The sequence below is a fragment of the Caretta caretta genome, chromosome 10 (genome assembly GCF_965140235.1).
Source record: "Caretta caretta isolate rCarCar2 chromosome 10, rCarCar1.hap1, whole genome shotgun sequence".
NCBI lineage: Eukaryota > Metazoa > Chordata > Testudines > Cheloniidae > Caretta > Caretta caretta.
In genome coordinates this window covers 63,054,417-63,070,799 of record NC_134215.1, presented here as the reverse complement: position 1 = coordinate 63,070,799, position 16,383 = coordinate 63,054,417, and the positions used below count along the sequence as shown (strand labels likewise).

Genomic DNA, 16,383 nt, shown 5'->3' with positions numbered 1-16,383 from the left:
GGGCGCAGCAAGCTTTAGGCTTCTCGTGGAGGTGGATTATCAGGAGTGCTCCAGCTGCAGAGTCCAGGTGCTCTACATGCCTTGCCAGTGTGGACACCTCAGGACTTAGGGTGCCAGGGGTTGCTTTAATGCACTCTAACTTGCAAGTGTAGCCGAGCCCTAAGGTGCCACAAGGACTCTTCATCGTTTTTGCTGATACAGACTAACACTGCTACCACGCTGAAACCTGTCTTCACTAAGACACTTGAATCAGCAACCTCTTGGAGATACCCCAGATTAATCAGAATGTCAACTCCTTGAAACAAATCTACCAATAAGACTTTGTAGATAAAGAAGAGTTTCATATCTCTGTTTTGTTACCCATACAATATGTGGTGTAAAATTTCAAAAATTCTTTTACACCATCAGTCAGATTTCTCCATAGACTTCTGCACTGGCGCTCTCGTTATCTTCCCTCTCGCCTCATTTGTCACAAGCCACCTCTAACCCGAGGTGACCGATGTGTACAAAGACAGGGAAGAATATGCTTAAAGGGAACTGCACTAATATTGAAAAGAAAAGATTATAAAACCCTATAAAAACATAAATACAGTTGAATGTTGGAGAACCAGCACTCTTACTCCACTAAATATTGTCTCTTTAATATTCCACTTATATTATTTTAAGAGGTTATTTATGACAACTATATATAAAGTTTCCACATGGAAATTGACCTTCAAGCCAGTGTGTCTCTTTGAAATATCCTTTAAATGAAAATGCTTGTATGTGTCTCCTGTTTACTAGAGCGGATATTCAAAATTATTAAATAATACAAAGGTGGTGGGTTGTTGTTTTTTTTATGGTTTCTCCTCTGCACCCATTTTTCAACCAGGTACTTAAAACTTCTTAAAACTAAAATAATCTTGTATTTTCAAATTTTGAAATATTAAGTTGAATTTTTTTCCCCCAAAAAGAAAACATATTGAAAATAAACTTTCAGCCAGTTCTTGTATTTACTATGACTTCCAACCCAATTTCAGGGGACATTTGTGGCAATTTTGAGCACAATATTAAGATATACCAGTCTTATACACATACCAACTCTTTTTTCTAAAAGGTTTCCCTGTTGTGCTAGCTTAATAGCATGGATGTATCCGAAGGAGGACTCATATCCCAGCATTTCACAATAGATTAGTCTCACCATACATTCTTTCATCAGTCTCTGAAATACCAAGAATGAAATATTAAGAAATTTAGAATAGTTATAAGTGCTCTGTTCCTTTTCACAGCTCTAACATATTGAGGTTTGAGACTTTGACAAGTATATATTATAAACAAAAAGCACTACTTTTTCTAAACACAGAATTTAACATTTCTAAAATGAAAGTTTATCAATATTTGATGTGATACTAACCTTTCAAAACAAATTTAAGTTAAACTACAACTGAACTTCATCAAATTCCATGCATAAATATGTTATCTGGTTATGAGTGGCATCCTTACAATCAAAACAAAATTATGACCATCATGGGTATTAAAATGAATAGTCACAAGGCACTGTACTACCGTACGTACAATACCACAAATTACTCCACATCCCACTGTTGTTGTATCACCAATGGGAGGAAAGTGGTCAGTGCAGTCACAAATGGAAGAGGAATGGTTCCACTAAATACTTTCTCTATTAAAAAACATTTTTGTAGTGCGGACCACAACTTTATAAAGCCAATAATGATTGACAGATTAAACATGATCTTGCGGTGTGACAATGTCGCAAAAAGACAGATATCATACTAAGGGTCTGTATACACATCGAATTATTCAGGAATAATTATTCCTGAATAACGTCATGTGTGGACAGACCTATTCCGGAATAAGAGCATCCACACATGGAGTTATTCTGGAACCACTTTTACTCTCTAAATTCACATGCTACCTTAATCCAAATTAATTTTCAAGTACAGATAATCCCTAGATTGCATATACAATGGAACTGCATGCTAGGTTAGAAAGGTAATTGTTATGAACACAGAAGCATGCTTGTCTGAAATCTGTAATGATTGGTCTCCATTAGAGAATTCCTTGACTAATCTCAAGCAACCAGTGGGTGGTAACTTGACAGATGGTAGAACCAGTGTTCTGAGACAGCACAAACAGATGGGCAGGAGAACTCTAAGGGTACGTCTTCACTACCCGCTGGATCGGCGGGTAGTGATCGATCAATCGGGGATAGATTTATCGCGTTTCGTCTAGATGCGACAAATCGATCCCTGAATCGATGCCTGTACTCCACCTCGGCAGGAGGAGTAAGCGGAGTCGACAGGGGAACCACTGCGGTCAACTCACCGCCGTGAGGACAGCCAGGTACTAAGATACTTCAACTTCAGCTATGCGAATAGCGTAGTAACTAAAACTTACAACTGTTGTAGTGGGAGCAGAAACTGTTGCTTTCAAATTAGTTTGTTCCTGTTGTATTAATTTTTCTTCCTCCTATAAAAGAATAATTTAAACATTTTTAAGATCTTGCATAATTTTGGAGGGGTTAAAAAAAAGAAACAAATGATGGCAAGGAAAGCATGAACTATTAGAATTGTATCAAAAATAATTTATATAATCTTACGTTCATTTGTTTTTTGTATAAATAATATTACAAAGCTATTACACTTCCAATTTCACTAGATTTACAGCTTCAAAGGGTTTCACTAGATTTCCATATACTGTTTTTTTTAAAGTACAAAAAATGGTACACTTTCCATATCTACACTTTCATCTGCTCACTCTTCCATTGGCCTGTATTACAGTATACATAAGTTTATTGATTTAAAAGGGTCTAACAGTACTTCATTTATATTCTTGGACTTGGAAAATATTTTAAAGTGCACAGTTTTAATACATGCCATTCAAAACAAAAACTGCATTCTGCAGCCATTTTGCAAGCTCAGCAAGCTTGGCCCTAGTTAGGACTTAGGCCTGGTCTACACTAGCGGGGTGGGATCAATCTAAGTTACGCAATTTCAGCTCCATGAATAGCATAGCTGAAGTTGACGTACTTAGATCTATTTAGCGCGATGTCTTCACTGCAGTAAGTCGACTGCTGACGCTCTCCCGTCGACTCCGCCTGCATCCCTTGCCCTGGTGGAGTACCGGAGTAGACGGGAGAGCACTCGGCGGTCAACTTATCACATCTTCACTAATGCGATAAATTGACCGCTGCTGGATCAATCGCTCTGGAGGTAAGTGTAGACATGCCCTTTGATGAGACCTCTAGTGCCTAGACAATTACACTGGTAATTCAGCCAGTAACACCCTTTCTTCTAAATCAGTATTTGAAATAATACACAGCATGGTGTCAGGGAATGATACGATGCATTATTTTGGACGACAGATAACACTAAGGTCCTGCCCACTTGTACAGCACGCACTCTTAGAAATAGAAAGGGATTTATCTCTGTATCCTGGCCAAGTTACATCATCTTATTTACACCTACTCTAACAAAAACTGATCACTGTGTATTGCATTCATATTTACTCCCTGTACTAAACTGGAAAGATGGTCCAATGGGTAGGGCTCTAAACTCTGGCTTTGAGATCCTGCTGTCACTGCCTTCCTGTGTGACTATGGACAAACCATTTAACCTCTCGGTGCCTCAGCTCCCAGTCTGTAAAATAGGGATTTACAGCACTTTTCTACCAGAGGTGAAGTAAGCATACTAAGTATAAATATATTAAAGGTAGGGTCACTAATTTTGGTTGGACGTATTCCTGGACATTTCATCACATGACAATCTTTAATTCCAAAATCTTTAATTCCTGGAGATTCCAGGACAATCCTGGAGGGTTGGCACCCTAATTAAAGCCTATGAGGCACCCAGATTCTATTGTAACTGGGGCCATATCAATAGGCAGGATGGGTAGAAAGAAAAGCATGTTACTGGGCAGGGCTGAACAGGTGTGTTTCACCCCAGAGGCAGCTGCCAACACCCGCTGACCTTCCACATTCAGGCTTTTCTACTCCACGGCAGGGGCGGGCGGAGCTGCTTGGCCGAAAACCCGTCTGCTCTAATACCTGGCGACAAGGATCCCCGTGGCTTCGCGCCTGTCCAGAACATGAGACACACGTGGCACGGGAAGCCAGGGACACGGGTGAGAAGGGAGACCGCGGACCCAGCCTCCCCGCTCGCTTTCAGCCTGGGGTGGGGGGTGCAAGGTCATGACTACAATCAGTGGTGAGATGGAGCCGGTTCGCACCGGTTCGCTAGAACCGGTTGTTAAATTTAGAAGCCCTTTTAGAACTGGTTGTTCCAGGAGGGCAACCAGTTCTAAAAGGGCTTCTAAATTTAACTGGCCAAAAGTGGCGCCTTAGGCGCCAACTCCATGGGTGCTCCAGCCCTAGAGCACCCAAGGGGAAAATTTGGTGGGTGCAGTGCACCCACCGGCAGCTCCCCGCCCCACCCCCGGCCCCAACTCACCTCTGCTCTGTCTCCGCCTCCTCCCCTGAACGTGCCACCCCGCTCTGCTTCTCCGTCCCCCCCAGGCTTCCAGTGAATCAGCTGTTCGCGAAGGAAGCCGGGGCAGGCTGAGAAGCAGGCAGCGGCTTTGCACTCAGGCCCAGGGAGGCGGAGGTACAGGGGGGCAGGGAGGCGCGAGGAGGGCCGCCCGTGCTGCAGCAGGTAACCTGGGGGAGGCCCGCAGGGGAACCACTCCCCACCCCAGCTCACCTCTGCCACCCTTGACCTAAGCAAAAAGCTGCCGCCTGCTTCTCAGCCCTCCCAGGCTTCCCACCAAAAAGCTGATTTGCAGGAAGCTGGGGGGGGGGGGGGGGGAAGAGAAGCAGAGCGGGTCCGGGCGCGGGGCAGGGAGCTGCCGGTGGGAGCTCTCCACTCACCAAATTTTCCCCGTGGGTGCTCCAGCCCTGGAGCACCCAGAGAGTCCGTGCCTAAAGCGAAACTTTTGATGTGACCAGTGGGGGAACGGCCACTCCCCCTGCTCCCCCCCAAGCTACGCTCCCCCACCCCTAGGAGCCAGAAGGACCTGCCAGATGCTTCCTGGGAGCAGCCCCAGATAAGCACCTCTGGGACTCCCCACCTCGCCCCCCAGCAGGTGCCTCTGGCTCTTAGGGGTGGGCACCCACTACAATGGCCCATGAGACCCTCCTGCCCGGTTCTGGGGGCAGTCAGGGGACAGGGGTGGATGGCATAGAGGTCCTGGGGGGGGTCAAGGAACACGGGGGGGGGGGTTGGATGGGGCAGGAGTGCCAGGGGGTGGGGGTGGACAACAACCCCCTCGTGGGCTAAGGAGGGAACCTGCTGTTAAGATTTTGGCAGCTCATCACTGGCTACAATTCACAGGGGAGAAGGCCCGGCCGGCCAGGGCCCAGCCCCGCTGAGCCACCCCGCTCCCCCACCAGCCCGTACATGTTTGGACGAGAGCGCAGTGATGCTCCGGATCAAGCCGCCCAGCCGCGAGGTGGCCGAGAACCGACCCGGGCCCCCGCCGGGCCCGGCCCCCGGGTCGTGCTGCCCCAGCAGGCCGGGCAGCGCGCTCAGCGTCCGCTCCACCACGTCGCTCATACCCGGCCCAGCCCCGCCGCCGGCGGCGGCCCCCCACTCGCAGGCTGCCGCCTCCCGGAAGGGCAGGGCCTGCTCCCGCCCCCGCCGCCCCGCACTTCCGGTTTCCCTGACTGAAAAAACTTTATTGAGGCTCCTGGCGCGGACAGCGGCCACTGGGGCGCTGCTGGCGCGGGGAGAGAGGCGCCTAGAGCCGCGGGCTCCTGGCCTCCAGGCAGCCCGAGTCCCCGCCAGGTGATGTGGGACCTCAGGGAGCCCTGGGGAAAGCAGCGACCCCCGCCTGAGCACCGTGCCTGACCAGGCCAGGCCCCGCAGACCTGAAGGGCTGGGGCCCGAGGGCGGCAGCTTATACAGTTCTCCCGCACAGGCCGTATGGATCCACCCCAGCGGGCTGAGCATGTGGGGCCGAGGCCCCGGCACAGAGTAGGAGTCCGCCCCTTTAGCACTGTGGGCTGCTCTTGTCAACTCTGGTTTTCCCCCTAGGACCCTTGTCTGAGCTTGGGGGGCATGGAGACTTGGCATTCCCTCCGGCACAGAGAGGGGAGAGTGCCCTGCTCATCAGCTTCACCTCGGCACAGCAAGTGGGCTGCATATGGACACGGCTCAGTTGTGTGGGGGAGCAGAGCTGGCCATCTGCTGTGCGGCTCCCTGCTTTCGCCACTGATCACCATTGGTGAGTGGCAACGCCCAATTCTTTGAGAGGTTTCCTGGCCTCCCTTAACTCCCAACACCCAGCCACACACAGCTTGCTAAACCTAAAGGTGGAGCTGAAACACCGCTTTCTAAACTGGAGTGCACAGCTAGGGGATTCAGTCTTTACAGAAGGATCCTGGAATCAGACAGGACTGCTTGCACAAGGTTCTGAAACTTGGCAAGATTTGCTTTAGGTAACCTCTCTTCATAAGTCCTTTCACAAAATCTCAAAACCGTAGGATGGTCACTCATCCTGCCAATCCGAGAGGGATGCAGTGGTTGGGATAGATTAGTAAAATACTTATTTTGAGGTGTAAAAGCTGTGACAAATCAATTACATGCTTATAGGTCTTTATTCATCTGTGAAAGTCTGAAAAGAATGAGTTTAAAGTTAAGTAGCAGAATTAACTGAATTTTCAGATCCTTTATTCCAATGGAAAATATCAATAAGAGATTTTTCTCTTTTTCTTCAGTAGCAGAAACAACAAAATAAACCCCAAAGAAATAAATAAAAATGCCCCAGGGGGCTAATTTGTTAAAGTTTTTCTCAGTAGTTTTTCATTTAGAGATGAAAAATTTGTTTTTACAGCATCCGCTCTTGAAAGTGAAGAAATGTGTGTATACCGTGGGACATGAGCTTGATCTTTCAACAGTGAAGTCAGTGGGAGTTTTGTGATTGTCTTCAATGGGAACAGCATGGATAAGGCTGAAAAACAAAATGTACAATCACACGCTGATTCAGATTTCATCATTAAATTGAGAGATCGTAGCAATGTACGATCATTTTCTCAGTTGTGATTGTTTTCTTTTGTACTGTGAAATTATTCTCTCCAGACACATTACACATAATATTCAGTAAGCATCTACTTTGTAAATAACAATTAATTTAAGAAGAGTTTCTTTTTGTTGTATATTAAGGTTGTTCTTTTCCTCCATCTTGTTTTTAAATTCTGATTGACAGTTTTCTGTCAGTGTAAATGCAGACAGAGTAAGTAAGGAGTGAAACATCCTACCCAATACCTGATCTTTTTTGTTTTTAAGAAGCCCCTTTTAACCTTTAAATTATTAAATCTGAATCAGTTTCTGTTAAAGTTCAGTTTCTGTTTTGTAACCTGAAGAGTGTAATTATCAAAAGCTAAAGCTTGCTTCTTCTTTTTTTTTTAAACTTGGTTCAGCAATAAACATTGGGCTGGATCCTATGGTATAGTGTCATAGAATCATAGAAATGTAGGATTGTAAGGGACCTCGATAGTTCAACTAGTCCAGTCCCCTGCAGTGAGGCAGGGCTAAGTATTTTCTAGACTGTCCCTGACAAGTGTTTGTCTAACCTGTTCTTAAAAACCTCCAATTTTGGAGATTTCACAACCTCCTTAGGTAACTTGTTCTAGTGGTGTGATGCAGCTGCTGTACCAAACAGCTAATGGAATGTGGTTGGAGAGACCATATAGTCAGCCCTGGTACAATCACATCAATGTAAAATGGATTATCCAGTGGCATGAAGCTCCCGAAAGGCTTAGCCACCTCCATTCTGCTGGCATAGCGGGTGTGGCTGGAAGAAAGCATGTGCCAATCTCTGGTTGTGGTTTTAGCTCCTTAGAACAACTGGCATCAGTGAAAGCAGCCCTCAGCCTGCTCTAGCTCTTATGCTGGGCAATTGGGCCTGTTCACAGTGGCCCCAGGATCACAGGAGCGGAAAGGTGCCACCACAGCACCACACCGTCCCTACATGCATTCTATACACTTCAGACAGACCTAAGATCTGACACAATGTTATGGCTTGCTTGTTTGTTTCAGTACTGTCTCTTTAACTAGCATGTGGTTTTGATACTGCAAACACTAACATTATGATTATTTATATTACCGTAGGAGCCCTGTTTATGCACTAGCACCCCATTATGCTAGTTGCTGTACAAATACAGAACAAAAAGACAGTCCCTACCCCAAAGAGCTTACGATCTAAGTATGGGACAAGAACAACAGCTGAATACAGGTATCTGGGGGAGTATAAGGAAACAAAGAGACAGCATTGGCCAGCATGACAGGCTGTGGGTCTCAGTATACCAGCAGCTTAATCATTTTCAGGTAGTTGGAGGCATCATGGCAAAGAAGAGCCTTGAGGAGGATTAATGAGGTAGTTTTGTTGATGTTTGTGGGGAGCTCCTTCCAAGCACGAAGGGCAGCATGAAAGAAAACACAAAGGTGCTTGATTGAAATTTTAACAAGTGGGTGATGGAAGTTGTCTTCATAGGCTGGTCAGAGGCAGGATTTGACATCTAAATAGTGAATCAGACAGAATAGGTATGGTGGTGATAGGCCATGAAAGGCCTTGAAAATGAAGACAAGTAGCTTATGTTTGTTGTGATAGAGAAGGGGGATACAAAGAGAGGGGTGACCTGATCAAAGCGACTGGCTAGGAATATGATCTTTACAGCAGCATTCTGAATGGATCTGAGCAGGGCAAGATTGTGTTTGTCAAGCCCAGAGAGAAGGGTGATACAGTAATCGCTATGCAAGACAATGAGAAGAACCTTGATGAGAATTTTGGTGGGTGGATAGGAAAGACCATATCTTAGAAAAGTTATGCGGGAAGAATTAGCAAGATTTATAGAGCCCAAATCCACAGGTATCCACAGACCATTTTTGCGGATCGCAGTGTGGATGCTGATACAAATTCTGTATCCACACAGGGCTATACAGCATACGCTGACCTGAACAGAATTGCTGGCGCCCAGCCTCCAGTTCAGCTCTCTGAATCACACAGCAGTGTGCTGGGCATTCTGGGAGTTGTAGTCCCCTGATTACTTGGAGGGAGGAGGTAAACTACAACTCCTAGAAGGGATTGAGCCAAGCACCATAAGGTGGAGTTGCTCTTTAAATAAGCAGGCGGTAAACTGCATGCATTAGAGACCCTGCAACTGGGTTGGGGTGTCCAAGCTCCCCACAGGGAGGGCGGCATTGCATAGAAGGACCCAGAATTATAGCCTCCCTGCCTGAAGCGGGGAAGGAGGTACGGCAGGGTCAGAGCAGGTGGCAGGGCAGGAGGTCTCTGGGGGGAAGTGGGGCTGGGAATTGGGTGCTTGACACAGCCCTGTGTCACTACTGTGCAGTGACCTGTGGAGCTGTTTAGAGCCCTGCAAATATGCAGATATCCACAGACTATTTTTGTGGATCGCAGCTCCAATGCTGATACACTTTTTGTATCTGCGCAGGTGTCTAAAGATTTAGGGATAGCCTGGATGTGAGAACGTAGAGAGAGGTCCAAGTCCAGGATAATGCCCAGGAGTTGGTCTGATTCATATGATTTTGTTGCTCTCAATAGTAGTACTCATACAAGCAAGAGCCTTAGTAGGTAAGCCTTCACATCAGTAAGGGTTTGCAGAATGCAGCCCTTGAGTGTCACTTATGATTTTTGTTCCACTTTTAAACTAAACCTAAGATATTTAGCTGTGAAAAATAATATTTGTGGTGAGAAAGTGAAAACCTTGAAATTCATGAGTCTGACTGTCTTCAGATACCATTTTTTTCCCCCATGCAATACTCCATCTTTTCCAAATAGGATTCATTTTATATGATCGCATTTAGGTCTAGTTTCACAGATATTATATTACAACAGGTTCTAAAGGCAAAAGTCTTGTTGTCCTCAGCAGTTTGACACTGAAGGAGCTTAATCCTCATTTCAGTGGCCCCTATCTCTTGCTTTCTTTGTCAGTCACATACCTCAGGCTTTGGCCATGACTCAGAACTGCTCTGAAACACAACAGTGTAACTTCCCATGCTTCTATATGGAAGGAAAATCTCACAGATGATGCTAAGAGTGGAACAGAACACGCATCAAGACAGCAATGGCATAAATATGTGGAGGAGGGGACCACTGTGGCTAACTTACAACCTCAGTCTAGATTTCAACCCCTAAAGGCAAATGCACTGTTTGTCTATTCATTTCTCTCTGATCTCTGAGATCAGGCATTTCTAGGCCTGGTATACTGGGATTTTCCACCAGTTGCTACAAGCTATGCTCACATAATCGTTGATGTATTTTTGAATACAGATGTGAAAGCTTTTTTCCATTGCTGAATAGTAAATAGGGGAAAATCCTAGTCCCACTGAAATCGGTGAGAGTCAGTCAGCTTGCTCATGATAGCAGAATAGCAGGCTCTCCATTTTGCTAAGGTTGAATGCTCACTTCCATTTAAAATACAGACATACACCTTTTTTTTTTAGTTTTGCATGATTTTCTCAAATTCTTTTTGGATTGAAATATCCCATATTTAATTTCAACCCAAGGATTAATTGTTTTAGAGAGTGAGCAAACTGTGTCAACCATTTTTAAGTTATATGATTGCAAGGGAAAAAAAATTTTCCTTATATGTCTGATCAGAACATTTGACTTGAAGATAAAAGCTTTAAATTGGTTGGCTTGTTTTTGTACCTCTCTGATATTAACAAAACAACTAGGAGGAAACTCAGGTCTATAGTCTGAAAATTAAAATATTTAAAGTTGGCAATTTCATGAAGATGTATTAAAAGCTTTCTGTTTGTGTTCTTAGATATTTTTAAGAACTACATTTGTTAAGGACAACACAGTTTAGAATATCCCTTTTGAAGACATCCTACTGTGTGACTGAAGCTGGCAAAACTGAGCTTTGCACACCGCATGTCTTCAGTTAAATGAAGATAATTATTCTCTTAGTGAAGATGATAGAATTTGCTTAAGCTCTGGAGGATGATTAGCTCAATTTTATTATTTATTATTTTTATTGTGGTAGCACCTAGAGGTCCTAGCCCCATTGTAAAAATAGAACAAAGACAATCACTGCCATGAAGAATATGTAATCTAAGGCCTCAATTCTGCAAAGAGTTACATACTTGACTAATTTGATGTGCAGTGAGTAGTTCCATTGAAGTCAACAGGACTACTTGCCATGCATAAAGTCATCCACATATATAAGTATTTGTAGTACCAGGGGCCAAGTCGCATGTTATGTGACTTACAAGCACTGTTAAGGATGACCAGTTTTGGGTATTTCTATTATGGATGATTCAGGTTGGCTAATAACTCTTTTCCTAACAATTTCTTTCTTTCCCTTTAAATAACAAGGATGCTTAATGTGGAGATTTAGCATTAATGCAACATTAAGGTAGAGAAATAAAGAACACAAAATAAAACTGCTCCCTTCGCGTAAGGATGCAATGTTGCATTCCTGTAATATATTCAATTCCTGCTTTTCTTGTTAATCATAACCTGAAGAGTGGTTATATCCCAAAATGTGACTGTAAAATAATGTTGATGGGATCAAAATTTATTCCCAGTGTCTGCGTGTCAAATGTACTCAATTTACCAATAAAGAGTTTGGATTTTTTAGTTGCTATTCCTTTAAATTCGTCCTGGCATTTGACTGTCCAATTGTCTGCTTTCTGGTTTATGCGTCATCACCAGTAACAAACAATTCTACAATAGGAGCTTATTTGATAGTGCATGAGCCAAAATAGAATACCACACATGCTTTTTGCCGTCTGTGTCTGCAGTATGAAGAGAAGTAGGAAAGAGTAAAAACTTATTTTTGTCTGTAAAAAAAAAAAAAAAAAAAAGTAGATGATTCCAAATAAAGCCACAGATTTATTGAGAAAAAAGGTGGATATTTTTTACCAAGTTAATTTTCTGACAGTGATATTCCTTCAGTATAGTCTGATGATTAAAGGAGAATGTGAAAGGAAGATATTGATATAATAGGCATCACAAAAACCTGGTGGAGTGAGGACAATCAGTGGAACACAGTCCTTCCAGGGTACAAAATTGGAAGGACAGAACAGGTCGTGCGGGGTGGGGAGTGGCACTATATGTTAAAGAAAATGTAGAATTAAATTAAATAAAAATCTTAAATGAATCCACATGTTCCATAGAATCTCTATGGATAGTAATTCCATGCTCTAATAAGAATATAACAGTAGGGATCTATTATTGACCACCTGACCAGGACGGTGATAGTGATGATGAAATGCTAAGGGAGATTAGAGAGGCTATCAAAATAAAAAGCTTAATAATAGTGGGGGACTTCAATTATCCCCATATTGACTGGGTACATGTCACCTCAGGATGAAATGCAGAGACAAAATTTCTCAATACTTTAAATGACTGCTTCTTGGAGCAGCTGCTACAGGAACCCACAAGGGGAGAGACAACTCTCAATCTAGTCCTGAGTGGAGCGCATGATCTGGTCCAAGAGGTAACTATAACAGGACCGCTTGGAAATAGTGACCATAATATAATAACATTTAACATTCCTGTGGTGGGAAGAACAGCTCAACAGCCCAACACTGTGGCATTTAATTTCAGAAAGGGAAACTATGCAAAAATGAGGAGGTTATTTAAACAGAAATTAAAAGGTAGAGTGACGAGTGAAATCCCTGCAAGCTGCATGGACACTTTTCAAAGACACCATAATAGAGGCTCAACTTAAATGTATATCCCAAATTAAAAAACACAGTAAAAGAACTAAAAAAGAGCCACCGTGGCTTAACAACCATATAAAAGAAACAGTGAGAGATAAAAAGGCATCTTTTAAAAAATCCTAGTGAGGTAAATAGAAAGGAGCGTAAACACTGCCAAAGTAAATGTAAAAATGTAATAAGAAAAGCCAAAAAGGAGTTTGAAGAACAGCTAGCCAAAAACTCAAAAGGTAATAAAATGTTTTTTAAGTACATCAGAAGCAGGAAGCCTGCTAAACAACCAGTGGGGACCCTGGACGATCGAGATACAAAAGGAGCACTTAAAGACGATAAAGTCGTCACAGAGAAACTAAATTCATTCTTTGCTTCAGCCTTCACAGCTGAGGATGTTAGGGAGATTCCCAAACCTGAGCCATCTTTTGTAGGTGACAAATATGAGGAATTGTCACAGATTGAAGTGACACTAGAGGAGGTTTTGGAATTAATTGAGAAACTTAACAGTAACAAATCACTGGGACCAGATGGCATTCACCCAAGAATTCTGAAAGAACTCAAATGTGAAATTGCGGAACTATTAACTATGGTTTGTAACCTGTCCTTTAAATCAGCTACTGTATCCAATGACTGGAAGATAGCTAATGTAACGCCAATATTTAAGAAGGGCTCTAGAGGTGATCCTGGCAATTACAGACCAGTAAGTCTAATGTCAGTACCCGGCAAATTAGTTGAAACAATAGTAAAGAATAAAATTGTCAGACACATAGAAGAACATAAATTGTTGCGCAAAAGTCAACATGGTTTCTGTAAAGCGAGATCATGTCTTGCTAATCTATTAGAGGGGGTCAACAAACATGTGGACAAGGGGGATCTAGTGGACATAGTGTACTTAAATTTCCAGAAAGCCTTTGACAAGGTCCATTACCAAAGGCTCTTATGTAAATTAAGTTGTCATGGGATAAGAGGGAAGATCCTTTCATGGATTGAGAACTGGTTAAAAGACAGGGAACAGAGGGTAGGAATAAATGGTAAATTTTCAGAATGGAGAGGGGTAACTAGTGGTGTTCAAGGGTCAGTCCTAGGATCAATCCTATTCAACCTATTCATAAATGATTTGGAGAAAGGGGTAAACAGTGAGGTGGCAAAGTTTGCAGATGACACTAAACTGCTCAAGATTGTTTAGAGCAAAGCAGACTGTGAAGAACTTCAAAAAGCTTTCACAAAACTAAGTGATTGGGCAACAAAATGGCAAATGAAATTTAATGTGGATAAATATAAAGTAATGCACATTGGAAAAAATAACCCCAACTATACATACAATATAATGGGGGCTAATTTAGCTACATCTAATCAAGAGAAAGATCTTGGAGTCATCATGGATAGTTCTCTGAAGACGTCCATGCAGTGTGCAGCGGCAGTCAAAAAAGCAAAGGGGATGTTAGGAATCATTAAAAAAGGAATAGAGAATAAGACGGAGAATCTCTTATTGCCCTTACATAAATCCATGGTACACCCACATCTTGAATACTGTGCACAGTTGTGGTCCCCTCATCTCAAAAAAGATATACTGGCATTAGAAAAGGTTCAGAAAAGGGCAACTAAAATGATTAGGGGTTTGGAACAGGTCCCATATGAGGAGAGATTAAAGAGGCTAGGACTTTTCAGCTTGGAAAAGAGGGGATATGAGAGAGGTATATAAAATCATGAGTGGTGTGGAGAAAGTGAATAAGGAAAAGTTATTTACTTGTTCCCATAATATAAGAACTAGGAGCACCAAATGAAATTAATGGGAAATTAATAGAAGGTTTAAAATAAATAAAAGGAAGTTCTTCTTCACTCAGCACACAGTCAACCTGTGAAAGTCCTTGCCTGAAGAGGTTGTGAAGGCTAGGACTATAATAGGGTTTAAAAGAGAACTGGATAAATTAATGGAAGTTAAGTCCATTAATGGCTATTAGCCAGGATGAGTAAGGAATGGTGTCCCTAGCCTCTGTTTGTCAGAGGGTGGAGATGGATGGCAGGAGAGAGATCACTAGATCATTACCTGTTAGGTTCACTCCCTCTGGGGCACCTGGCATTGGCCACTGTCAGTAGACGGGATGCTGGGCTGGATGGACCTTTGGTCTGCAGCATGGCCATTCTTATGTTCTTATGATTATTAGTGGATATTGTGGTGTTATATGTTGTAGTGCAGGGGTTCTGAAACTGTGGTCGGGACCCCAAAGTGGGTCGGGACCCTGTTTTAATGGGGTCGCTAGACCTGGCTTAGACTTGCTAGGGTCTGGGCCTAAAGCCAAAGCCTGAGCCCCACCGCCTGGGACTGAAGCCTAAGCCCTGGGTATCAGGGCTCAGGTTGTAGGCCCCCTGCCTGGGGCTGAAGCCTTTGGGCTTCGGCTTTGCCCCCCACTCCCACCAGAGGAGGTGAGGCTTGGGCTTTGGCTTTGCCCCCCACCCCGGGTGGCAGGGCTTGGGTGGGCTCAGACTTCGGTCCCCCCTCCTGGGGTCATGTAGTAATTTTTGTTGTCAGAAGGGGGTCACGGTGCAATGAAGTTTGAGAACCCCTGTTGTCGTTCATGCCTGTTATTAGTGTATTATAATGCATATTTGCCAAATGTTCAAAAACAGTCTGTAGCGTCGTGGGTGTACTTTGTACTTGCAAGTAAAAACTGGTTCAATTATATGTGCCCATACTGCACCCATTTAGAAATCTGATTTCTGATTGCAGTTGTAAATTAAATGGAAAGAAATGCTGTATATTTTCTTTTGGAAACTACCAGCGATAGTCAATTGCTTATCCCATGTGGTCTTAAATTGCGGGGCAGCTTCTGTTTAACGTAACTATGTTTTCCTGCATCATTGCTAACCCTAATGCAGCTCCAACAGTGGTAGTAACAGTGAGAGCCATAATGTAGATAAGTCTCCTGTGATTGCCAGTGTGTTTAACTGAATGTCATTTGACTTGCTCTGAGTAGGGTGCAGGGAATCTTATGTACATAAGAGCTTCCATCATTGCTACCACTATTCTATTAAAAACTGTATGGAGGAAGGATGGCAATCCATTGTGGCTTTTATACAAATATAGATAGATTGATATATGGCTAAATGGACAGATAGGAAACTGAGACATTACTATCACTTATGGCATTATTTGCATTTCTGTGGTTCTACACATTTTCCCAAGTATTTCTATAATAATAGGTGTAAGGAACTAGCTGGAGTTTGAACCACTCCACTGCAGTCTCTGTTCTCAGATTTCAGAGTTGCAGAACCATGCTCCAGGTTGGTAAATTTACCTCCAGTGCTTTTCTAAATTGGGGTTCTTTAGACAGAAATTCTGTCAGCTATCCCCACTCTAACTATTGAGATGCAATCAGTTAGTTAATACTGAAATTTTTCAATTACACTTTCAGTTTTTCCATCCACAGTTAACTGTGGGTGCAAAATTAGAAGACTTTTTTGAAAATGTGACCATAATTAATCTCCCATTTTTCAAGCAGGCCAATAGTCTTATTTAAGATTCCCACTAGCCCTGAAATAGAACTGCTGCAGGCACTGGCCATGACCCTTTTTCCTAACATAAAACTGAGATGAGGAAATATGTTCCTCAGATTGCAGGGGAATCACAAGAGAGTATTTGCTGTGGTTACATTTTAATTTACATATATAATCACGTGTCTGGTTATTCATAATTAAGCCTCTA

General features: G+C 43.2%; 1 protein-coding gene and 1 long non-coding RNA gene across 3 annotated transcripts in view; one reads left to right on the top strand and one right to left on the bottom strand.

Moving 5' to 3' along the window:
• The window catches only part of AP4E1 (adaptor related protein complex 4 subunit epsilon 1), a 34,268-nt gene extending 28,668 nt beyond the window's left edge, over window positions 1-5,600 (bottom strand). For both annotated transcript variants that reach the window (XM_075133090.1, XM_075133091.1), the window contains exons 1-3: window positions 5,394-5,600; window positions 2,398-2,469; window positions 1,078-1,201 (exon numbers count right to left, since the gene is read on the bottom strand). In XM_075133090.1, the coding sequence (XP_074989191.1) occupies window positions 1,078-1,201; window positions 2,398-2,469; window positions 5,394-5,549 (352 nt within the window). In that variant the 5' untranslated portion in view covers window positions 5,550-5,600. The remainder of the gene's footprint in view (window positions 1-1,077; window positions 1,202-2,397; window positions 2,470-5,393) is intronic.
• Window positions 5,601-5,692: 92 nt separating this feature from the next.
• LOC125643742 (uncharacterized) lies at window positions 5,693-7,016 on the top strand. Its single transcript, XR_007358807.2, has 2 exons — window positions 5,693-6,433; window positions 6,829-7,016. It is a non-coding gene; the product is annotated as an uncharacterized LOC125643742 (long non-coding RNA).
• The last annotated feature ends 9,367 nt before the right edge of the window (window positions 7,017-16,383 follow it).